We start from the raw sequence: 24,730 nt of genomic DNA, 5'->3' as shown, positions 1-24,730 counted from the left end.
GGTGGAATATGCCAGTATACTCATTGCACCTTTCCACTGGCTCCTTACTACTTCATATATGCTGTTCTCTATTCTTCCATCATTATTGTAGCTCCTGTAGCAATTAATGCAAGTAACTCCTCTTTCTCTTTGTCCCTAATATTCTGCAGAATATCCATCCTGAAATCCATTCTTTAGCATATTCAAATGTGCAAGTTCTTTCTGCACTAGTCCTCTGTAGCATTGTTTTCACTGTGCACATCTTCATACATTTTTTTTCTGTTTGTGTATCTGAGATCATTCACATTCCGAGATAATGTGGAAAGTTTTGCCATTATGGTAAGTCATTTCCACGTATTATGTATGGCAGCTTTTGTAAATGTCTGAGCTTTTGTGGTATGTGCACCCATTTACTATTTGTCAGGTTAATCCGTTATACAGTTTTTCTTAACATTGGAACCTACATGACATTTTATTAGACATGGTATTTTAACAGAATCCCACAAATGCACCCCCATAATCTGTTAACTTGGTACAAACACACACAGCCATGTACATCCTCAAATGAAATGTTAAGCCTCCTAGTATGAAAAATTGTGCCAAATAGCTGCTAACACAAGCCCCTAATTGACTTGGAATTGAGGTTATCCGTGCTAAGAAGCATGCTGCTGCCTGTGCTTGTACTTAACTAACTGGTGGGTTTTTTTTTTGTTTGTTTACCACCCCCCTTCTTGCATACTTTCATTAACTCTTAGTCTTTAAGAAATATGTGTTCTGTCTTATTGCTCTATTGTCAGCTTAACTCCATGGAAAAATAAGAGAAAAATGTTGGCATCTGTTGCAGCCTGAAAGACTAGCTAAAATATTTATTGCTAAAGGAAGTATTTTCATATTTGGTGGTGGTGTTTCCATGTTTTCACTTAAAATTGTATTGGATTAAGCCAAGGGTCTTAAGGCATTTATTTACCTGTGCATAAGTAAGAGAAGATCAGCTCCACATATATTATGATCTGTGTACTTTACACTCCATCCCTTACCTCAACAACCCAAGATTCCAGCCTGTTTGACTTGAACAAGCTTTTGCACTCTTTGCACTGTAATTCCAATTTTTCTTAACACCAGAAAAGGCAGCGGAAGAAAAAGGCCTATGTTAACTTCAATAACTTTTTCATATACAAGAGCAGATTCTTTTTTCTGTAAAATATGCAATTTATATTGTGAAAGTTGCATAGAAATACTGTTAAAATATTTTACTAAGTTAACATTTTTCCTTCCTCCTTTCCCCTTGGAGTCCTTCTAGATATTAATGATATGAAGTGAGGCAAATGTTTCAGTTCCTCAGTTTTACAAAGTCCACAGAATTAACTCTTTCCACTTATTCTTGTACAGTTGTGTGTTCAAATGTGATTGCTTTAGAGTCTCACATTTATTCATTAATTTTCATGTTGATAGTCCCTGTTCATCTCAATCTCCCAACTCCAGTTTCCAGTTCAATTCCATGGAACACCTGATTCTTCTGTTCAATTCCTGTGCTTTTTTTCAGTCTCAACATTTTTCCTTTGGAACAGTGGTAAGGGTTTTCCTGGCAGTCTGTTTTGGCATAAGAAGAATGAGACTAAGAGTCCACTTCTGTTAGCTCACTTTTGCATTTCCTCCTCCGATTGTTCTGCATCAAAAAATGACTTTGTTCCAGGAAAAAATATTCTGAAGGCCGCTAGATACAGCAGCTTGAATCTCACACTTAACATTCCCTGATTACTGTCATAAATGTTTCTCTTCTGCCTGGTGTACAGTGAATATTTTCCATAAACCCTGTCTCCTACTTTTAATACTTCGTCCTTTTACCACAGTTTTGTCAGCATCATCTCTTTCTACTGGTAGTTTTGCATCTTTACTGATAAAGGTCGTTGCTGCTTTCTCATGGACAAATGTGAAGCAATACACAGTGTTGTTGTGTCTTTCGGCTTTTCCCAGTTAGGGGTCGCCACAGCGGAACTCCGGTCAGCTAATGATTGGCATACACAGTGTACTCTTTTTTTCAATTAACACTTCCTGCAGTGGAATATCAGTCCAGTTGCTTATTTGTGCCTTCATAAAATTGTCTGTGCCCCCTAGTTTCTCTGGTATAGCAGATCATCTCAGGTTTTTCCTATGTGCCCTGTCCTCTAATGCTACCATTTTTAGTTTCTCTTTAGCAGTCTCCTACTTGGCAAGCCTTTTCATTTCAACCTCTGATTTTTTGCAGCTTTACCAGCTCTTCTAAAGCTTCTTTAATTTTTTTTCTGGCCCTTTATGTTTATGTACTCCAGTATTTTATTTTAATTGGATTTGAGCACAGTTGACTTATTTTTCCTCTAGATTACTGGAAGCCATGTCTTGGACTGAAGCTGGAGCTTGACCTGCTTTTGCTCAACAGCTGCAGTATTCTTCCCGGTCAATGTTTTCTCCACCTTTTCTAGTTTTTCTTTCAGGCTTTTAATTTCTTCTTTGCTGGCGCACTGTCAATGTATTTACTAAACAGCTAATGGAATTTTACTCAAGCTGACAATATCATTGGTTGCTGTTTCTCTGTTTATTTTCAGAGAGCTGAAGTTAAGCTGTTGATCAGTGTGCAGCCATCTTGGATATATTTTGAGTAAATTGTATTGGTTGGTTTACATAATAAATTCAATGCAATGTCCCACCCCAAGCCCTCAGAGATGTATCTTCTGAGATGCACAGACTGTATACGATGCCTGTAGAAAATGCTGTAATCTTTTCTAGTACAAGGGTCAGTTCGCCATTCACAGCATTGTGTTGCAGTTTTTAGATATGCCCTGCATAAGTTGTTCTGCTATTACAGCATGAAGTATTAAATTATAAAATGACTGTAAAATGGCTAAGGGAATGCTATGCCACTGCATGTGTGTATGTAGCAGCCAACACAATGCTGAAGAGCCATACTAAGGAAAAGTGCAGCTCTTTTTAGTCATAAGAAATGTAGTTCTCAAGCATCCCCAGCAGTTCCATACAACTGTTTTTGCTTCTAGATTTTATAATTTTGTGACAGAACTGAGAAATATTCTCTGTAAACCATGTCAGTCATTACATTTATAGAGTAGAATTGCCTCTGTGTAGTGGTGTCTGTTTCCTATAAGAATACCACCATTTGTCTTGGCTCTTCCTAATGTGTAACTTGAGGAAGGAGTGAGTTGTATTGAGGAAACTGAAACCATATATGTATATTTATATTCACCATTTTGTAAAGTAATGCCTGCAACTCAAAATTAACACTGTAAATTGGAATTGATGCTGTCTTGTGTTATGCCAGATTATTCAAAGGCACTTTGGTGTCTGACCTACAATATATGCTGTCTGTGCAGAGATGCTGTTTTATATCCATCATGGGTCTATTTCTAAATTTTGAAGTTTCAAATCTTTGAATTTCTTATGGTCGAGACCATAAGAGCGAAGTTTTGAAACTTCAAAAATGTAAATAAAATAAATATATGTAAAGGTTTTTTTTTTGTTTTTTTTTGTTTTTTTTTTTTGCAGGGTGGCAAGCCCCCCCCTGAATCCCCTGCTAATTAAATATACCAACTCTGAGATAAAACTACAGTGAGGAAAATGGTGAATATACCAATCCACGCTGTACAGTGATCTCCACTTAAACGGTTCAAAGTTTCAAAATTTCGATCTTATGGTCTCAACCTTAAGAAATTTGGAGTTCTGAAACTTCAACATTTAGAAGTAGACCCTCTATTACACAGTATGAGTTGCTGTAAGGTGCTGCAGTGGTGGTGCTGCATGGTGACACCTTGCATTCTCTGCCTTTTTCCTGGTGGATAAAAGGGGGCAGGGGTTGAACCAAATGCAATTTCTTTCCTTTCTCAGAGTGCTTACTTTCAGAGATTGGATTACTGAAGTCCCTCTCCTACAGGGTCTGTATTATCTATTTGAATGACCGAAATGTCGACAACCCTTTCATCAACGTGTCGAACCTGCACTTGAGTGAACGGCCACATCGATGTCTTTCCAAGGGAAAGAAATCAGTAGGCTAACTACGCACAACACAATATAACACTATGAAGTGGGGGGGGGCTGTGCCCCCCACACCCCTTAACTAAATATACTAACTCCAAGATTGCACTACAGTGGGGAAAAGGGCAAAGAAAGAAATCTACGATGTGGCCGTTTGCTCAGGTGCAGGTTCAACACGTGTCAATGAAAGGGTAGTAAACATTTAGGTCATTCAGCTACATAATATAGACCCTCTCCTACATGGGTAGGAATAAGAGCGTCATGCTGGAAATCAAGAGGCACAGTGTCAGATTTACTTAAGTAGTTTTTAGTGAAGAAAGACTCTGTGAGTTGCACTATAGGATAATCTGGCTCATCTGGGGATGGAGAACAGCTTCACTCTGAGGATATATGAAAGTTGAGTCACAAAGGTAGTTAATCCTCTTGGGTAAACTCCAGTACTGTAGCAGCAATCTTTCTATAACAGAGTATTTGTTCTGTTGAGTATACTTCCATAGCTGTATTTAAACGTTCTTTATGGTGTGCAGTGCAATGTTTTCCATTTTATTTGCCCTCAGTACTGCCTTTCTAGATGGAGTTAAGACTGCAGATATCTGTTGTAAAATGTATATGCCTTTATGCTGACTTTGTGGGTTCATTTGACTTGATATTGCTTAGCCTTTTTGGCCTTTTTATATGGGCAGCACAGTACTGCTTTACACTTGCAGTGATATGTGCGGGATGTTCTTCATGTTTCACTGTTGCAGTCATCACATTTGGGTTATCTGCCTGCAGGTAGCCCTCAGCTGGCCTGAATACCAGAGTCTTCGGATTTCTGCGTCTGGTGCTGTTGCTTCTTTCATGATGTCAGGACTATAAAACATGCATCCGACACCATTACATCTGTCTTTCTTTCAAACTGGTTCTGCTTCAGGCACCACGTGGCAAGTGCTGGTCGGCCGACTCCTGAAATTTTCATTTTCGAGTTTCAGACCTGAAGTCTTCAAAAAGATAAGTAGCCCATTGGGGACCTTTTTTTTTTTTTTTTGTCCTAACTTATGTCAGAAAAAATTAACAATTGTCTTGCCTGTGGAAAGCATATACCTCATAGAGATTTTCATTCTTACTGCGTCACCTGTTTAGGCCCAGACCATGACGTCCCTCGTTGGTTTTGTGCCTTGTTCAGTGCCTGAACTATTCGTAGTCAGGCTATTTTTGTAGCTAAATACTTCCGTTCTAGATCTTCGTACTCCAAAGTGGCTTTAAGCCATCCGACTACCCATCTTCTGAAAAAAAGTAAGGATAAAGACAGACCGCATAGGTCCAAAACTGCCGACGACACTTATTAAGCTAGTCACCAGTACTCAGTGAGGAGCTTTTGCAGCCCCTGATAACCCGGTACTACAGATTTGCAGGCCTCTGACACCCATTTGGAGTCAGGTATGCCGTGAGATGCTTCAACTATGGAACCTGCAGATGTCTCTACCTTGGATGGGTCCGGAGCTACTGTGCAAGCACTGGCTTCTGAGGGTGTATTCAGGCCTACTGACTTTCATATTAAGCAGATGACTTTGTTTCAAGCTAGAAATACCAAATTCCTCAGGCCTAAATCTTGCACTACACCTAGAAAACAGACCAAACCTCATTCTCAGGCCCATATGCCTCAAAAACAAATGATTAGAATGGCTGAAGACCTTATTACCTTTAATTAGGGGAAGCCAGCCTTCCCCCTCTGAGACCTAGAACTGATTTTCTTTCTGATTCTTCTGATCAGGAATCTGATATCTCTGTCTATTCTGACTACCAGGATTTACTTTCCTCTACTTATGAGGATTCTGATGCAAAGGATTCCATTCCCTCTGCTTCCCCTCGAAGATTTTTCTTTTGGTGAAACCTTGCATACCATTAGGGAGCTTTTCCGCTGCTAAAGCCAGGACTATTGAGTCCAAAAAGAGACTTTGGGAATTTTTACTCCTGCCTCAACACAGCCTCTGACTATCCTCCCTGTTCTGGAGATTGTAGATTATTTCTTGGAATCCAGCCTTACCCCAGACACTTTGCCTCCTGCTCCCAGGAAACCTGACAGGTACTGCAGAGTACCTGACTCTCTCAAATTCCTCTTCAAGAATCCTACTGCGGATCCAGAGACCATTTCCCAAGGATCGGAAGGCATTAAGGCTACTACTGCCAAAAATCCTACCCCTTCTGATAGGGACTTTAGAGCTTTAGACAGATTGGGTACGAAGGTATACACTTCTGCTACTTTGGTCATTACAATTGCCAGTTTGATATGTTAAAGTATCTGCAGCATATTATGGGACTAATTAAACAAAATTATGTTGATTCCTGACTGTGCTCAACACAAAGATTTGCAAGAGTTAATGCATTCTGCTGAACAAGTTGGTAAACCTACTTTGCAATGTGGTTTTGATGCTTTAGAAGCATCTTGCAGGGCTGCTGTCACTGGGCCTGTACTTAGAAGGTATGCTTGGCTTAAGGAACAAAACTTGTATGCTTGGCTTAAGGAACAAAACTTGCCAGATCATGTTAAAGCTAAATTGCTGGATGCACCCTTAAATAAAGATCACCTTTTTGGCAACAAAGCAGAAGTCCTCAAAAGGATGGAAGAAAAAGCTAAATCTATGCAAACTGTTAAAGATTTCTTACAAGTACAGCCTCCTAGATTCAGTAGGCATTGGCCTCCAAAGAACTGGTCTTTTTCCAGTCCCTTCCAGGCCTTCAGTCCAAACCCAGGAACAGCAGACCACCAAGACTTCTTAGGCTATGCACAGATCTAAGCAATGGGGGGCTCCCACTTCAAAAATCGGGGAGTAGTAAGCCACCCCCTATGGAAAAAACTGCACAATGACTTGTCCTTAACTCTTCCAAGCCCTGCTCGACTACTTGCTCCCTTAGGAGGAAAGCTTGCCTTGCATGCAAAAAAAACTGGGAACTCCTTATCCAGGACAAATGGGTTTTAAACTGTTTCCCTAGGATACAGATTCCACTTCCACTCGCTCCCATCGCCAAGTGGATGGCCAGACCTCCCCCCAAATCAGTGGGCGGTGGCCCAAAAGCAAGATGTGAAGTAGGGACTAAATTTGTCAGCAACCTTTAGGTCTTGGATCCGACTTCGGATCCGAGCCCGCAACTTATTTTGCAGCTTATGGATCCGAGCTCCTAGCTCCTCCCCTTACCCATAATCCCCTGCCAACCCTGATTGACCTCAGATCTAGTTTGCCGCTCTTAGAAGAGAGAGCTGGATTTCAGAGCTCCTGGCGACTTATCAGATAAGTCTTAAAAAAAACTTGTCAATACAGAAAATTTTTTGATTTACTTAGTGTGTGTGTTTAGGATCCCTTTTTGTTAATTTTATTAATTTTTAGTGTAATTCCTCCCCTCGCTGGTTCATTGTGTGTGTGTGTGTGTGTGTGTGTGTGTGTGTGTGTGTGTGTGTGTGTGTGTGTGTGTGTGTGTTTGTGTAGTTAGTTTATTTTTTTCTAATGTCGGAGGCCCCAAAACCCATTTTTTCTAAGTGCACCGAGTGTGGCCATAAGCTTTCACCGGCGGATGGCCACACTCGGTGTGTTCGGTGCCTTGGGGTTGAACACCTGTCCTCGGGGTGTTCCATTTGCACAGCGTTCAACCCCAGGGCACTGAAAGAGCGGAGGTCGAAGTTGGTTCTGGTGGGACTTTTGCCCCCGGATCCGGCTTCAGCCTCCGGTACTCCCGTGGCTCCTTGGTGGTAGCCACTCCTGTCCCCCTTCCCCTGGTCAGGACTCAAACTCCCACTAAGACGCCGGAGGAAAGGGAGGCCAGGAGGGAGAAAAGGAGGGAGAAGCACCACAAGCGGTAGGCAGAGGCCTCCGCTTCAGCCCCCTCAGCTAAGCGGGCTTCTCCCTCCACTGCTTCCAGCTCCCCTCCTATGATCTGATCCCCTTGCTTTTCCCCGGTACCCGAGGAGGAGGAGACCTGATCTCCGTCTACATCGAGGCGGCATTCCCGGCCCGCCTCGGTGGCCTCATCGAGATCTACTTAGTCTTTCTGATGCAGACTTGGACCAGATAATAAGAAGGTTCATCCAGGCCCAGCTGCAGATGGGAGTGCTCTTCTCGGGAGCTCGACACCTTTTTTTTGCCCAGATAGCTCCTTCTCTGACCCGCTTCCCAGGTTCGGAGCGCTCTGAGCCGGGCAGCGTTGGAGCCGGGGGTGGGTCGGCGCCGACAGTACTGGGTACTTCGGATCCGACCCTGCCCTAGAGTCTGTCGGGTCCTTAGTCGGATCCGACCTCTCGGAGCCGTGGGCCGAGCTTAGGATCCGAGGGATTCAGTGTGCCTTCGGCTCCGTCCAGGTTGGAGCACACTGGTCCTTTGGATCCGGTGGCCTCGGCGCTGGTTCCGATCCCTTCATCGGATCCGAGTGGGAGCCGGCTTTCAGATCCCAGGGAGAGCGGCTCCTCCTCGGCCTTCGATGTAGTGGAGAGGGCTCTGTTGAGAGCATCCGGACCCCCGGTCCTTGCATCGGCTCCACCCTGCACTCCCTCTCTGCTGGGTCAGGCTTCCATCACCTGGCCACAGGGACAGCCTGCTTCGATGTCCCAGGTTGTTCCACTGGAAGAGGATATTGCTCGTGAGACCTCCTCGGACAGTCCCCCCGAGGAAGTGCCTCATAAGCATAAGTGTAAGAGGAGACACGTGGACTCCCCCGAGTCCTTAACAGAGGACACGGACTTGGATGAAGGGGAAAGCTCCCCAAGGTCACCCCCCGAGGATGTCTCCTTTGGAGACATCATGGAAATGCTCAGGATCAGGGGGGGGTGGTCTGCCCCCAAGGCTTCCTCCGACGAGTCCGTGTTCCTGGAGGCATTCGAAGCAGGCCCGTCTACCTCTTGGGTGTCCCCTCCAGCCGACCCCCTGGTGGACCTTATCACCACCAGGGCATGGAAGGAGCCGGACACTGTGGAGCCAGTCTCCAAATGCCCGGATAGAATTTTGTGTCCCCCTGCAGACTGGTCCCATTGGAGCAAGGGTCCTCCCGTAGATGCCATGTTGATGGTGGCAGCCACAAAGAGGGATTTGGCTCAGGAGAGCCCCTCGGTCCATCCACAGAGCAAGGAGTCCCGCTCAATGGATCGCCTCGGGAAGCGGGTAGTTAGTTCAGCGACCTTCTCAGTAAGGTCCCTGAACTACATGGCACATGTCATCAGGATGCAGCGAGATCTTATCAAAGAATATCCTGCTTCCCCCCAAGAGTCCATGTCGGCGGAGGACAAGCAGTTGTACTCCACTCGTATGGCCACTCTAAGATCTGTTTCAAATACCTCTATGCGGCTTTTGTCCCACGCCACAGAGGGAGCCGCTAGAGCCAGAGGAGCGTCTCTAGTCATGAGACGTCAGGCCTGGCTCCGACATTGTGACTTTGCGCAGCCCTTTAAGGCATCCTTTGCGAATGCCCCCTTTGATGGTTCTGCCTTGTTTGACAAGACCATTCGAGACACTTGTCCAGAGCGAAAAGGACGGGAAGACGTTGTCTGCCGTCGGAGTCAGCTTCTCTGCTCCCCAGAGGTCCTTCTTCAAGAACCAAAAGGGACAGAAGAAGATGTGGTTCCAGAAATCGCAACATTCCCATCCTGCTCCGGACAACCAGTCCTTCCATGGCAGAGGAGGACAGGGAGGACGCCGCCCTAGAGGCAGAGGAGCCCAGAGAAATTTTGGGTCCAGGGAAACCTTCTCTGATCGGCCCATGCAGCAGCCCTGAGGGGTTGCCTGACTGCTCCACTCTGGAGGCAGTTGGGGGGTGCTTCTCGAAGCACCTGGCGGCTTGGGAGTCCATTACGTCAGATCGCTGGGTGCTTCGTATCATATCCAGAGGTTACAAAATTCCACTGCACCATGTCCCCAGACTCAAAAACCTCCCCAATGTACCACCCGATCAGAGGGAGGCGGCAACTGCAGAAATTCATCAGCTGCTAGAAAAAAGAGCCATCCGGCCCATCCCCCCAGATCAACTCTGATTAGGGTTTTACTCCAGGTTCTTTCTCGACCTTTCACTCTTGAACCTGTCAGTAACCAAAGAAAAATTCCGGATGGTCACCCTTTAATCCATTCCCCCCCTCTTGCGTGAGAGCGACTGGATGTGCTCAGTAGACCTCAAGGATGTGTACTTCCACGTTTTAATGGACAGACGATCCAGGAGGTTTCTCCGCTTCTGGCTGGGAGCCAGTCACTATCAGTTCAGGGTCCTTCCCTTTGGTCTCACCACAGCCCCCCAGGGTGTTTACCAAAGTGTTAGCAGTGATAGCAGCCCACCTGAGACTCCAGGGAATGCAGGTCTTCCCGTACCTGGACGACTGGCTCCTGTCCGCCCCAACAAGGCATCTACTCTGCGCAGCCAGAAATCACTTTCTCCGGCTAGCTCCCCATCTAGGCATTACGATCAACGTGGACAAATCCTCCCTTGCTCCAACACAAGTGATAGATTTCATAGGGACCAAACTAGATATGAGAAGTCTGCGAGCATTCCTCACTTCGGAGCGACGTCAAAATCTGAGACCATGTGCGGGCCATCCTCCAATCAAAAGCCCCACAGGCAGAATTGGTCCTGAGGGCGCTAGGCTCCATGGCAAAAGCCCCACAGGCGGAAGTGGTCCTGAGGGCGCTAGGCTCCATGGCAGCAGCAATAACTCTTCTTCCATACGCTCGTCTGAATATGAGGGTGCCACAGTGGACCCTTTTAGTCCAATGGTCCTTTTCAGTTTCTCCCCCTCAGTCACCCTATCTCACTCAGCAGGGCTTGCAGGAGGGCCTTCTTATGGTGGCTCCAGTCCCCGGACCTCCATACGGGATGACCCTTCTGCACGCTGCCTCCCCTCGCCATTGTGACCACGGACGCCTCTCGCCTCTGGTGTGGGGGGGCATTGCTCAGGCAGAAGGGTCCAAGGCACGTGGAAACAGAGACCTCCTTGCATATCAACGTTCTGGAGATGAGGGCGGTGCTGTTGGCATTGCAAGCACTTCAGAACCTTCTCCCCGTAGGAACTATTGCGATACAGACTGACATGTCAGTTGTCTGGTACATCAACAAACAGGGGGGAACCAGGTCCTACCCTCTGTCGAGAGGCCATGAGGGTGTGGGAATGGGCGATCTCCACCAACCGCTTCCTTATCGCAACGCACATTCCGTAACAGTCCAACATTCTGGCAGACAAGCTCAGCCGCACTATTCTTTCCCCTTACGAGTGGTCTCTCAATTCCCAGGTAGCGAAGCGGATTTTTGCCGAATGGGTGCAACCCTGCTGCGATCTTTTTGCCACTCCCTCAAACACGAAATGCTCCAGCTTCTTCGCTCTGATTCCCCCCTTCGGGGAAACCCTGAGAGGTGCTCTAATGCATGCTTGGCCTCCCGGTCTACTTTATGCCTATCCTCCTCTACCCCTGATGCTGAAACTTATACAGAAAGCCTCTCGGTTGGGGAGCAGAATGATCCTCATTGCCCCATTCTGGCCTCGTCAAACTTGGTTCCCTTACCTGTGGTCTCATCTGGTGAATCCTCCCTGTATTCTGGATCCCATTCCAGAGCTAATATCCCATCCCTTAGGTCTACCGACCCCGAATCTGGACAACCTGAAGCTGACAGCTTGGCTGCTCCAGTTCCACTCTTAGTCAGGACTCCCGGCATCTCTTCACCAGTTAAAGCCATCTTGGTGGCAGCACATAAACCTTCCACTAGAAAAGTCCATCACAGTAAATGGAAGTGTTTTTCCATCTGGGCGGAACACCATAACATAGATCCCTTCACGGCTTCGTTGCCGTCCGTCTTGGATTTTCTCACGGGGAGCTAGCTGTTCTACAGTCAAGGTTCAATTGGCAGCCATTTCTCATTACCATGGGGGACACGAGACAGGCCCCTTGATGACTGCGAAATTATGTAAAACCTTCCTCAAGGGTACTTTCCTGCTCAGGCCTCCTGTCAAGGAAGCTATACCCCCTTGGGATCTATCATTAATCCTTCAAGCCTTGACTGCCCCTCCCTTTGAACCAGCTGCCTCGGCCGAACTTAAATACCTTTCCTGGAAAATGGCGTTCCTTGTCGCTATCACTTCAGCGAAAAGGGTTTCCGAACTTCAGGCCCTTTGTGCGAAACCTCCCTACTTGATTTTTCATCAGGATAGAGTGTACCTCAGGACCCAATCCCTCCTTTCTTCCTAAGGTGGCCTCAGAAACCAGTATCAATCAGTCCATTAACCTGCCAGTTTTCTTCCCTAAGTACCAGAATAAAGGAGAATGCAAGCTGCATTCCTTAGACATGCACAGACAACTGCTCTTTTACATTCATAGGACTGCTGTTCACAGGCAATCCAATCAGTTGTTCATTTCCTTTGCCAAATTCAATCTAGATAAATCTATTTCTAAGGTCACCTTATCACGATGGATTTCACAGTGTATTCTTCTGGCCTATGAAACTTCGGAGAGGCCCGCACCTCAGGGAGTACGGGTGCATTCTACTCGCTCCATATGTACTTCTGCTGCCTTTAGATCTAGAGTACCTTTGGATGATATTTGCTCTGCAGCCACTTGGGCCTCATCTCATACCTTTATCAACCATTATAAGCTGGACGTTATTTCCAGACGGAGAGCATCCTTTGGCTCCGCAGTGCTCCGGAACATCCTTCCATGATGGCCGCCCAAGATTCAGGTAGTTGGGGACTCTGTCCCAAAGGTTGCTGACAAATGAAGTCCCTACTTCAGATTAAGAAGTTATGTACTCACCATAACGTTCCATCTGAGTAGGTGACTTCATTTGTCTGCAACCATCCCCCCCTCCTTCCCCCTGGCCTTCAGAAGTCTATTCTTGAATGTCCTTTCTTTGGTCCCTTTCGGGACACTTTTGGTCTGAGATTTGGTATAAGGGCAGACTTGATCTGAGGTCAGTCAGGGTTGGCAGGGAGTTATGGGTAAGGGGACGAGCTAGGAGCTCACATCCATAAGCTGTAAAATAAGTTGCCGGCTCGGATCCGAAGTCAGATCCAAGACCCAAAGGTTGCAGACAAATGAAGTCACCTACTCAGATGGAACGTTATGGTGAGTACATAACTTCTTATTCTCTCTCTCCTTAGTGTCAGGGCTATTCAACCTGTCCCATCAGCACAAAGGGGACAAGGTTTTTATTCAAGGCTGTTCTTGGTTCCCAGAAAAGAGAACTCCTGGCATCCTATCCTGGACCTGTCTATTCTCAACACCTTTCTGGTGGTTCCAAAATTCAAAATACTAACTCTTCAACGGCTTCTTCCTAGGCTAGCTAAGGATGCCTGGCCGGCAACCCTAGACTTAAAAGAAACTTACTTGCACATCTCAGTAAGGGAATCCTGCAGACCATACCTACGTTTCAGGGCGGGCTCCATGCATCAGTTCTTTGCATTTCCCTTTGGCTTATCTACTGTGCCCAGGGTATTCACAAATTGCCTAGCTCCAACCATTGCATTTTTGCAGGCAGAGCAATATTCAGATTTACCTATACTTAGACGATTGCCTCATTCAGGCAGAAGGTTAGAACTATTACAGCACCTGGCATTTATAAATAGACTTCTAACCTCACAGGGTACACCATCAGTGAGAAGAAATCACACCTAGTACCTGCCAACAGAATGTATTCTTGGGAGGAAGCTTGAACACAACTTCCCAGATGGCATTCCTCACTCCGGAGAAAAAAGTTTGATAACCTACTTCAACCTACTGGCCGCAAAAACCCAGCTATCTGCAAGGAAAATCTGCAAGCCTTGGGGTTCATGGCCTCTTGCATTCTGTTAATTCTGTATGCAAAATTGCATGTGAGGAAACTTCAATGGTATCTAAAATATCTATGGTGTCAACATTCTCAGGACCTGGAAACAATGATTCCTATCATTCCTTGTCTAAGAGCAGAAAGAGTTCCTTTGGTGGACAGAGGCCTGCTACCACAACAAGGGACTCCCTTTCACTCTACCCCCTGCTGCCCAAACCGTAACAGATGCATCAGACTATGCATGGGAGGCTCACAGGGCAATGAATTCAGGGTAAATGGAACCCAAAGCAGATGCACCTTCATATCAATCAAAAAGAAATGTTAGCTGTACAGAATGCTCTGACAGCCTTCAAAGACTTTATTCTTCCAGGACCACTATTGGTAAAGACAGACAACATCACAGTTATGTGGTACATAAATAAGCAGGAGGGAGCCCATTCCTACCCACTCTGCAGACTAGCCATGGCTCTGTGGAACACAGCCTTGAGCTACCTAGTGAACCTGCAAGCTTAATTCCTGCCAGGCCAGCTAAATTCACTGGCAGACTACTTAAGCAGAAATCTCATGGACCCACACGAATGGAAACTGAAACCCAAAATATTCAAGCTCTTGAACAAATGGGGGACACCAGAGGTAGACCTGTTTGCCTCCCTCAGAACTACCAGTTTAACAAATTCTGCACCAGAACTCCCTACAATCAAGCTTGGAAAGTGGATGCCCTGTCCTTTACCTGGGAAAGCCTCTCAATTTATGCCTTTCCCACCTCTGCCTCTCCTCTTGAAGGTTCTACTAAAGATCAAACGGGACGAGCCAAGGACTATACTGATTGCTCCAGACTGACCACGCCAGCACGGGTTACCCTTTTGTTCAGTCTGACAGTTATGCAACCATGGCACCTGCCTCAGACCTTTTCCCTGCTGTCCCAGCAGATGGGCCAGATTCTGCACCCTGAGTTACAAACCCTGAACCTTGCAGCTTGGCCAATTCCCTGAGCTCACCTCTAGCAACCCTCAGTAAGCAGGTACTGGATGTCATTCTTGAGGCAAGGAGGCCTAGTACTAGAAAATCCTCTTCAGAAAAGTGGAAAGGATACTGTTCCCGGAGCCAGGCTCAGGGGGATGGGCGCAACGGTGCCCAGCTTACCTCATATTTTAGATTATTTAACAGAAATGCTCCAAGGGCGTAGCTTTCTCTTCAATTAAGATTCATGCCTCTGCCATTTCAGCACATTATAATACTGAGCCACCCCTTTTCTCTCATCCCCTGCTAAAACAATTCCTTCGAAGGGCCAAAAATTTAAGGCCCCCCCACCCCCCAGGAGAGCTCCCATTCCAGCCTGGGACCTTAACTTTGTATTGGAAAAACTCAGTCTTCCCCCATTTGAACCAGCTGCTACAGCAGAGTTGAAATTCCTTTCTTGGAAAACAGCCTTACTTCTAGCCATCACTTCAGCAAAAAGAGTGTCTGATCTGCAGGCCCTCGTGGCAGTGGAACCTTTCATTATCTTCCATGCGGATAGGGTTTCCCTCAGGACTAATCCATTCTTTATGCCCAAGGTGGTGTCTAGTGTGGCTCTAAACCAGTCCATTCATTTGCCTACTTTTTTTTCCTTAATCCTCAAAATAAGGGGGAAAGATACTGCATGTGCCCAGACAGCTTAGATTCTGTTTGGAAAGAACTTAGACTCTCAGAAAATCAGACCAGCTGCTTAGTTGGCTTTGCTGCAGGGGCAGAGGGGAAGGCCATTTCAAAGCAAACCATTTCAAAATGGATAGCCCATTGCATCCATTTCTGCTACAAGCATCACGGAAAACCTTCCCCACAGGGGATAAGATCACATTCCACCAGGCTGCATCTACCTCTACGGCATTTCTCAGAGGAGTCCCTACCAGGGATATCCTGGACGCTGCTACCTAGAGCTCTGTACATACTTTCACTAAGCATTACCACCTGCCTATATTTTCAAAATCCAGAGCTGGATTTGCCACAGCAGTCTTACAGGGCCTTATTGCTAGCCCCAATGCTCTTTAATGGCCTCCACCCTTCCTTAGCTTTGGGAATCCACCCAAATGTGATGACTGCAACAGTAACACGAAGCACATAGTACAGTTGTGTACACTTACCATAAATGTAGATATTTGAGTGTATTCACTGTTGCAGTCCTGGTTACCATCCCTCCAGCCCCCCTGACTTCTCTTGGCTCTACTTTTCCTTCTTGTTTGGCATATATTATATCATGTGTGTTTGCTTTTTGCTGGGGGTGTTCCATACCATATAATTGATTCCTTTTGTGGGGGCACCTGACATCTGGGGCAAGAGAAACTGCTGTAATGGCATCTGCTGCATGTTTTGTACCCCTGACGACCTGACGTCCTGGAAGAAGCGACTGCACCCGATGCAGAAATCCAAGGACTCTGGTATTCAGACTGGCTGAGGGCTACTTGCAGGCAGATAACCCAAATGTGATGACTGTAACAGTGAGTACTCTAACATCTCCATGTATGCTAAGTGTACACAACTGTACTTTCTCTGCTGTATGCGAGGTACTGTTGGCCAAGAGCAAAACTCACTTTCTTGGGCATCAAATGTTTTAAATGTTTGTGGTTAGAAGTGAATGATTATGGCTTTGTCTTCACACAGGTGTGACATTCCCTTCTGGAGAAGCACAAATGCAGCTGATGCGTTCCCTCTATGCAGAAGTGGCACTTTCTCCTTTAGATGTTGAGTATATTGAAGCCCATGGTACAGGCACAAAGGTAAGTTTCCATTTTGGTACTAATTAACTTAACTATGAAATAATGCATCATGTTGGCTTTGCTTTGTGTAAAAATGTTAGACACAGAGTTCATTGTCCCATATGTTTAAAGAATTGTGCTAGTTTTGCATTCAGGATTAGAGCTGTCTGAACAGTACTCTTTATAACTTGATGTGTAGTTCTTTTATCTACTTGACTGCTTTCACAAGCTTTTGTCGCTTAGCTTTGTTACGAACTTGTTAGTTGCTTCACCAGAAGTAATTTCCTCTTGATTCCACTAATTTCACAAATGTTTAAGCTTGGAAGTTGAGGGACTGGTACTGCAGATCTGTTGTGGAAAAACTACTTTTGCACCTATATGGGTGTACAGTTTGCCAGTTTGATAACTTTTTCCCATGGTATTCAGCTCACCATTCTAAAGAACTGACTTCAGTTTTGTAGCAGTGTATGTTGTGGTTTGCAGGGCATTCTTTAGGAGTGCTATTGATCAGATCCATGTGTTTATAGATGCAGGGTTCAGTCCTTGTCTCCACAGTCTGAATGTATGAAGCTTACATGATTATCACAGAGTTACCAGTGCAGTAATATACTGCAGGGATTAGGAGGAGACTAGGCATTCGGTTTCCAAACTGACCTCCAGAGCTTTCCTCAGATGTGCATGCAAGCATAGCTTCTCGCTGCACAGCACTGAACTGACATTTGGATTTTATAAGCTTTTCCTTTCTCACCCAGCCATCACTTAATCTCTAGCTGTTTCTTGATTCCCTTGTCTGGTCAGTGACCGTCTTAATCCATCGATCCCTTTTGGACAATCAAACATTCCCTTTAGAGAGGCTTGGTGGTAGGGGAGCAGCCATTAAAGTGTCTGCCTTGTGATCTACACTGTGTAGAGTTTGGGGAGTTGCATACCAGGTGACAGGAGCCATTATTCATGGTCAGTCAGGATCTCTTACTGAGGGAGAGTAGTGTGTGCAGTGATGTCCATATGCATCCACACATCAAGAAATGGACACTTCTGTCACTTTAGAGGAGTGGCTTGCGAGACTGCCAGCCTGCCTAATCAGAGGTTGCGAAGCTGGCAGTTGCCTTTAATTATCCTTCCCAGGGTACAAGAGCTGGCTGCGTGCTGCTACTTCATCTGTTCCTGTCCAAGCTGACCCTTCCACTTGTAAAGGTCTGTACCTGAACTTGGGTTTCCAGCAGTGCAGATGGATGTCTTGCCTCTGCAACATCAATGACCAGAGCTTGGCACCCTTTCCCCTTAGGCACCCTCCCATCTAGAGGTAAACACCTGTATAGTTTGTCTTGCTGCAGTATGAGAGAAGTTCATTGTAAGTTGCTAAATTCGACTTTTGGCTAGGCCTAGCTTCCAGAGTACAGATTAGTACTCCTTTTTTTTGGGGGGGGGGGGGGGTAATTTTTTTTCCCCATGTTTACACCTTTAGGAGGTTGTCAGGGTCTGTAGTTGGCAGAATATAAAGGCAGCAATTGATTTCTCTTGTTCTGTACTGACACTGGAACCATTGGACTTTGTTCATCTTTGACCCCTTCATGTGGCAATGAAATCCTCAAGCTCTACCTCTTACCCATAAACCTCTGCTGTACAGGTGGAGTCCAGGATGATGGATGGGCTTAGGAAGTGCATATTTGCATAAAATATCTTCACTGTAAAAGCCTTTAAAAACTACATGGCACAAATAGATTGAGGGAAATACCAAAGGAAACTGCTAACACTCTGAAAACAATTGCCCGTGCTGAACTACAGTCTCAGCTGGAAACAGAGGTAACTCAGTACTGCATCACTAACCATGCATCTAATCCACAATGCTGTAGATGGTGCAGTGAGAGTGGTGGACTCTGGCTTGGCTGAGAAGATGAGTCTGGCTACACCTTACAGATTTCACAGACCGCTTCAAGAAGGTGTCCAATACTGCCTTCAACAGCACTGCCTTGTTCAGGCTACAAGTTAGAGAAACCATTACATTGTGATCAGGAGGGCAAAATGCTCAGAACTGTTAGGGTAAATTTGGCAATTCTTCGAACATTCCAGTGGTACCAGAAAGGAGCCAAGAATGTTTAGTTTCATAAGTTCTAACAGCCCCAGAGCAGACTACTTCAGGACAGGGGTGAGTTGGGAAGGAAAGACTTAATCTGGCAGCCACCGGAGAGGCTGAGGTATTCTCCACCAGGGTTCAGGGTAATCCTTTTCAGAATTTTGCCCCTATGAATCCTGAAGGGCTTCCCAATTTTCCTCTAATTTTGGAGGCATTCTGCAGTTGTCCATCCTTAAACTTAGTGTGGCTGTCCATCACATCTGACAAGTGGATAAGAAACCTATCCAGAGGCTGTTGTATTTCCTTTTTGAAGATACCCATAAAGCTGAACTCCTCCCCAACAGTTCTGTACTGACAAAGGGAAGTAGCCTTGAAGGAGATCATAGCTGCTTCTAGAAGAGGCATCCAGAAGGTCTTGACAGTTTAAAGATGATCTTGCAGATGTTTTCAATAAGTATCTGTACAGAATTGACTCCATCCCACCAACCTCCTGAAACTTTTCTTGCTCATTCCTACAGTTTTGCAGTAAGTGTGGGTAGGGAGGCATTGTCCTATTTCTAGCATTTATTTTCCACTTTCATTCTGACCATTATAGACCTCTCATGACGTGACTGTATATGCGCATCCTTGGTGCCTATTTAAAACCACGATTAAAGTATCTCTTAAGACTTGGATGTACGTTAATAGAAAAATAAACCATTTAACACTTTTTTTTCCATTTAATTACAGTATATACCTCATATTTTTTGCTGTTTAGTACCAACATTTTAAAAAAATGCTGAATTCCTGTCTACTCTTAAACCTCAGTCCCCCTCCCCCTGAACATTATTGTGTATGTATTCTCACAATTTCCATTTATGTAATATAAAGATCACTCTTCCAGTTCTGTTATCTCTTATCAGTACCCAGCCACAGTTGATGTGTGTACTGATTTCTTTTCTCTAGTGATCAACTCTGTTGGCTGCAAAAAAAAAAAAAAAAGTCTTTGCTATGTCTAGGCAGCTTGGATCCTGTATCCCAGCTCACTTCTTTCCTTATCTATTAGCTTACCCAGTGTTTCTGATGGAGTAATTGTAGGGAATTTTTAAAGTCTGCCAACTCCCTGCACTCCAAAAACGTGTTTCCACAAAGCCATCTGAGCTTACCTTGTTTCAGTCGTACCTTTTAACATTTGCTATGTACCTGAGGAAGAATTCTTTGAGGTCTGCTTGGGGTATTAGAATTATCTATGCAGACCTTTCCAAGCAAAGATCCTAAACCTTCTGGACTTGGTTGCATACTTGGGAGATGTATACATATGTCTTCACATTTTCTTGTAAATTACTTTTCCAGTCTCTTCCCAGTCTTTTCTAACCTTCTCCCATTCTTAGGTATGTGGTCTTTTATATGCCCTACTAATTATCCCTTTAACAGCTGCTTCTGTTCTAGATTCAGATAGTCTACAGAGCAGGTCTTTTAGTTTAAAATTCCTCTATCCCTTTCTCATTTCCTGTACTGAGATCAAGCCCTGGTAGGGAGGGCAGTCTCTAGTCTGCAATCCAAATGGCTTCTTGGCCTCATCCCACTCTAATTACCTTTCCTGTTTGAGTAAATTGATCCCAATAGCTTGATTCCTTTGCCAGGTTACTCCAGGTATTCCAGCCCCCTCTTACCTATTTGTTGTACCCTTACTTGCATTTATCCCTGTTGGCAAAATGTTTTCTCTGTTCTTGTATTGGCTTGGTTATTGAAGTACTTTGTATGCAGATCCTTAAGAACCATACAGAATATCACATTCATGAAAGGTCTCACTTTCTTGAACTTCCCTCTTGCTTCATCATCCCTTTCCACTTTGAATTCTAACCTTCTGCTTGTGTTATGTACATCTGAACCTTAATTGTGTAGCTCTAAAATATCCCTTCAAATCACGTAAACCTAAACCTTGTTTTATTGGAAGGATCAGCTTATTCCAAGTAACTCTTGCCCTCTTCCCCTCCCACATAAAATTACTACAACTTCTCCTTGGTTTGAAACCTGTGGTTACAATTTTGTATATAATATGATAGACTGCTTTCCCTTTTTTATTGGTGTCCTTGTGACCTTGATGTGGAGAGGCCAGCTGTGCTCTGAGTATTTATCTTTAGAATCAGCTGGGTGGGTAGAAGTGTGTGGCTGATTCACAAACATTATGATTCTTGAGCTTAATCTACTTTTATGTTTATTATTCTAATGTAACTGTGTGATGCCACCTTCCTTTCAGTCTTAACAAATAAAATCAGATATTTTGGCTGATTAAAGAGCCTAGCAGTAAGTTCATGACTTATTTGCAGTTTGACTTACACTTGTTAACAGTGATTATCTGAGGAAAGAGGCCCTTATCTCAGAAAACTTTTTTATAAAAGTTGATTTCCCATCCTTCAATCGGCCTGTTCCAAAATTTGTTTGTGGTAGGAGGTAAAACTAAACTGATGGACAGTTGGTGTACAAGTGAGGGGGAAGGGAGGGTAAAATGATTTACCCATAGAGCTGTTAAGGTATCATTGGGGAGCTATGGCATTTTAGAGGGCATAGACATTCTGTCAGCTAAGTTACAGTAAGCAACAATGATCTTTACTTGCTATATTGTGTGTGCATACATGTTTGAGAAGGTCAAACTGCACAAGATTTCACTCTTGTTCAAACTACCAGATACATCTGGATAGTAACGAGGAGATATTTTACCAGCCGTTGTGGTTCTGTTTAAGTATCCGCCACCTAGAAAGAATTGGAGTATTTTGTAATTGAGGTCCTGGAGAGCTTTTGAGTGGTAGGAGAGAAATGAGTTTATCTGAGACCAGGCATCATGGGTGGAGAGAGTTGTAGAGAATTGTCTGATGCTCATTGGTTGAAGGTTCTGACTTGGATGCATCTGGTATAAGATTCTGTTGTGCAGCATGATGCAAAGGAAAGTATATGTAATTTGGGGGGGTGGGGGTTAAAACTTCCTGTGCAAATAGGACTGAAGTATGTAGAATAGAGGGACCTAGTGAGACTGACTAGAGCCAGTTCAGCAGTAGTAGAATCATTCTGTTGATACTCCCAGCAGGATACAGAATAAAGCTGGTATTGTAGTAAGCTATAGTGGGTACTGTGCAAGACTGGGAAAGGTTACCCTTCCACTCCCATAGTTTTTGCTTAGGAGACTTGTTTATGAACAACAGCATTAAAGCTTGCTGATAATGTATGTAAAAAAAAATGCAAGGTACTAGAACATTTGAACTTCTATATGTCAGTTTAGGTTGACATAATGTATGGAGGATCAAAATAATCCTAAAATAACCAAGCTTTTCAGACCTTTCTAGTTGAGGTACAGTCCATTAAATGCAGTGTCATAAGTACATACTCTTTGCTGTAGTATGTAAAGCTCTCAGCCCTCTCCACTACATTGTGTAAGGCTTGTTGTATTCATACTGTAAACTGAAAATACAATAAGTGTACTTAATCTGGTTCACTGTGGTGCACTATACCATCCTCGCTCACTTTGCCTTTGCAGAACAAAAGGCCTGTTTTATGGGCCTCCATTGATTAGCGATACAAGTGTAAAGATTTTGTTTCCCAAAGTTTAAGGATGCTGTTTGACGCACTTTGCTTTTTACACCTGTTAATCAGTCCTTTTTATACCTTTTCCTAGGTTGGGGACCCACAGGAGGTGAATGGAATTACTGATGTTTTCTGTATGGGAGAGCGCCCACCTCTTTTGATTGGATCTACAAAATCAAACATGGGACATCCAGAACCGGCCTCTGGATTAGCAGCTTTGGCCAAGGTAATTGTAGCTAAACACTGATGATAGCTGGTTCTTTGCAGTTTTATCTGCTGTCTTTTACAACTCGTGGGACTGATTTAAATACCCATAGCCAGTTGCCATCTTAATTTCTGTAGAGGAATAAACCCAGTCTATTAAAGTTTGAATTCTGACGCTTCGGCATCCATTGGAGTTGGCACAGAGAATTGTAATACGATTTTCAGGGAAGGGGGCAGACTGGAGCTGTCCAATGCCACAGTCCCTCAGGGCAATTACATAAGGGATCGTTTTAGGACAGGCGTTCCATGTACCAAGCTTGGGTATGTGGCATTGTTTTTTGTGGATGCATGGGAGAAGGTGTAGTGACCCCTGTAATGTTGTGGGTTGTGCATTTTCCACCTGAGGGAGGTGTTAGAATACATGCAAATAAACCTTTGCTGCTGGGATGCCAGCAAGAGTGCAAAACTCCTTTGGCTGCCCAGATTGCTGCCCATCTGAATGGGTTTCACCCTTATGTTTGTGACACCCAATAGTGCTCAAGTCCATTTGGGGGAAGTTTGGCAGGCATAGTGGCAAACAACATGAGCAATGACCAGTCATCCTTGTTCAGGTCATTAGTGAATTGAGTTGACCTTAATTATTACTGTATAGCTGTGTTTTTTATTGGCTACATGATCTCAGCTAAGTGGAATCGCATTATTCCTTGATGTTCATGCAGCAGCCTATTTTAGCTGAAACTGTCAGTGCGGTTTAGAGCTGTTGTGCTTGTGATGTAAAAGGCCACCCATATAGAAAAGGATATTCTGCTAGTAATGTGGACTCCATTTGCTACATGTTTGTGGTGTATGGTGTTGAGTAGACTGCCATATAATACACGGATGTTTCCCTTGCAGGCTTTTCTCTTGAAAAGATTTTTTAAGTCCCTTTCTTTCTGAAAAGTGGGTTACACATTCATTATGGAATGTTGTCTCTTTACTTGACCCCATATGCTACACAACCTGCAACCTCCATTCCCCTTCCCTTCAGCATTTCTATTTTTTTAAGCTTTCCCTGCTTATGTTTACCTTTTTTTCCTATTTTCTTCATAGAGTGCTTAGGAGTGAAATTGTTTCTTGAATGAAGTGTAGCAGATCTTGAGGCTAAAGTAAAGCAATTTATTTTTCATTCCAGGTTATCTTATCACTGGAACACGAGTTGTGGGCCCCAAATCTCCATTACCATACTCCAAACCCTGATATACCTGCTCTCCTTGATGGCCGGATCCAGGTAGTGTCTGAGCCAATTGCTGTTAAGGGAGGGATTGTTGGAATAAATTCCTTTGGCTTTGGAGGCTCCAATGTCCATGTAATCCTGAGACCCAATGAGAAGAAGTGTGTCCTGCCTCAGATCAGCAGCCTTCCTCAGTTAGTACAAGTGTGTGGCCGAACAAAGGAAGCTGTGGAAACCCTTCTGGATCAGGGCCACAAACATGAGAATGATCCTGCCTTTTTGGACTTGCTCACTTGTCAGTCTGGAATGCCCACCTCAATGATGCCATTCAGAGGATATACTATTGTGAACGGTGAAAGTGATAGTAGAGAAATTCAGCAGACCCCTGCAGTTACTAGGCCCCTCTGGTACATCTGTTCAGGTAAAGTAGATGCTCAATACAAACTTTATTTCATGAATAAGTCTGTTCTGCATAAGATTTAAATATTCAAGGTATAATTGATAAAATGTGCAAGTCTGCCTTCTAATAGTATGTTTACCATAAGATTTAAATATTCAAGTTATAATTGATAAAATGTGCAAGTCTGCCTTCTAATAGTATGTTTGTCCTAGTAAGTTATGTAATTTATTCACTCATTCTCTAGTAACTGCTTCGTCGTGTAAAGTCATGGGAGAGCTGAAGCTTGACCCAGCAAAGAACTTGGATAGAAGACAGGAAACTTCACAAGATGCACTTTCACACATGTATCACATGCTTTCCTATGGACAGTTTAGAGTATCTTCATATCGTATCTCTGCTCGTCTTTAGAATGTGAGAAGACAACAGAACACCCAGTGAAATCCCAAATTGATGGGAAAATGTATAGACTTCACACGCACAAGCACCCTGGTGGGAGCCAATGTGGAAATGACTTGTGGTCATTCAACCGTGTCTCGCATGACCAACTCCTGTCTCTCTCTCATGGAAAACCTTAGCTGTTTGTGTTCATCTTTGTGGGCTCCCAGCTCTTAAAACAGTAACAGAAAAAAAAACTGCATTTCAGTGATGTGATGCAGCATACTAATATAAACAGTAAAAGAATTAAGTACACAAGATAATATCCTGCCTGTCTACTTCCAAGGGGATCAGGACAGATGAGGATGCAGTTAGACCTAAACCATGAAATTCTGGGTGGACAAGGCAAGGTCTCG

At 44.4% G+C, this 24,730-nt stretch overlaps 1 protein-coding gene across 1 annotated transcript in view; it reads left to right on the top strand.

The window, feature by feature from the left end:
- FASN (fatty acid synthase) overlaps nucleotides 1–24,730 on the top strand; it is a 1,281,817-nt gene that overhangs the window by 261,662 nt on the left and 995,425 nt on the right. Inside the window, exons 7-9 of the mRNA XM_044068230.1 lie at nucleotides 16,399–16,514; nucleotides 22,217–22,351; nucleotides 23,501–23,960. Of these exons, the coding sequence (XP_043924165.1) occupies nucleotides 16,399–16,514; nucleotides 22,217–22,351; nucleotides 23,501–23,960 (711 nt within the window). The remainder of the gene's footprint in view (nucleotides 1–16,398; nucleotides 16,515–22,216; nucleotides 22,352–23,500; nucleotides 23,961–24,730) is intronic.

Source organism: Protopterus annectens, chromosome 4.part0 (genome assembly GCF_019279795.1).
Source record: "Protopterus annectens isolate FY-2018-M chromosome 4.part0, PAN1.0, whole genome shotgun sequence".
In the NCBI taxonomy this organism is placed as follows: Eukaryota; Metazoa; Chordata; order Ceratodontiformes; family Protopteridae; genus Protopterus; species Protopterus annectens.
This window is presented reverse-complemented; position numbering and strand designations above follow the sequence as displayed.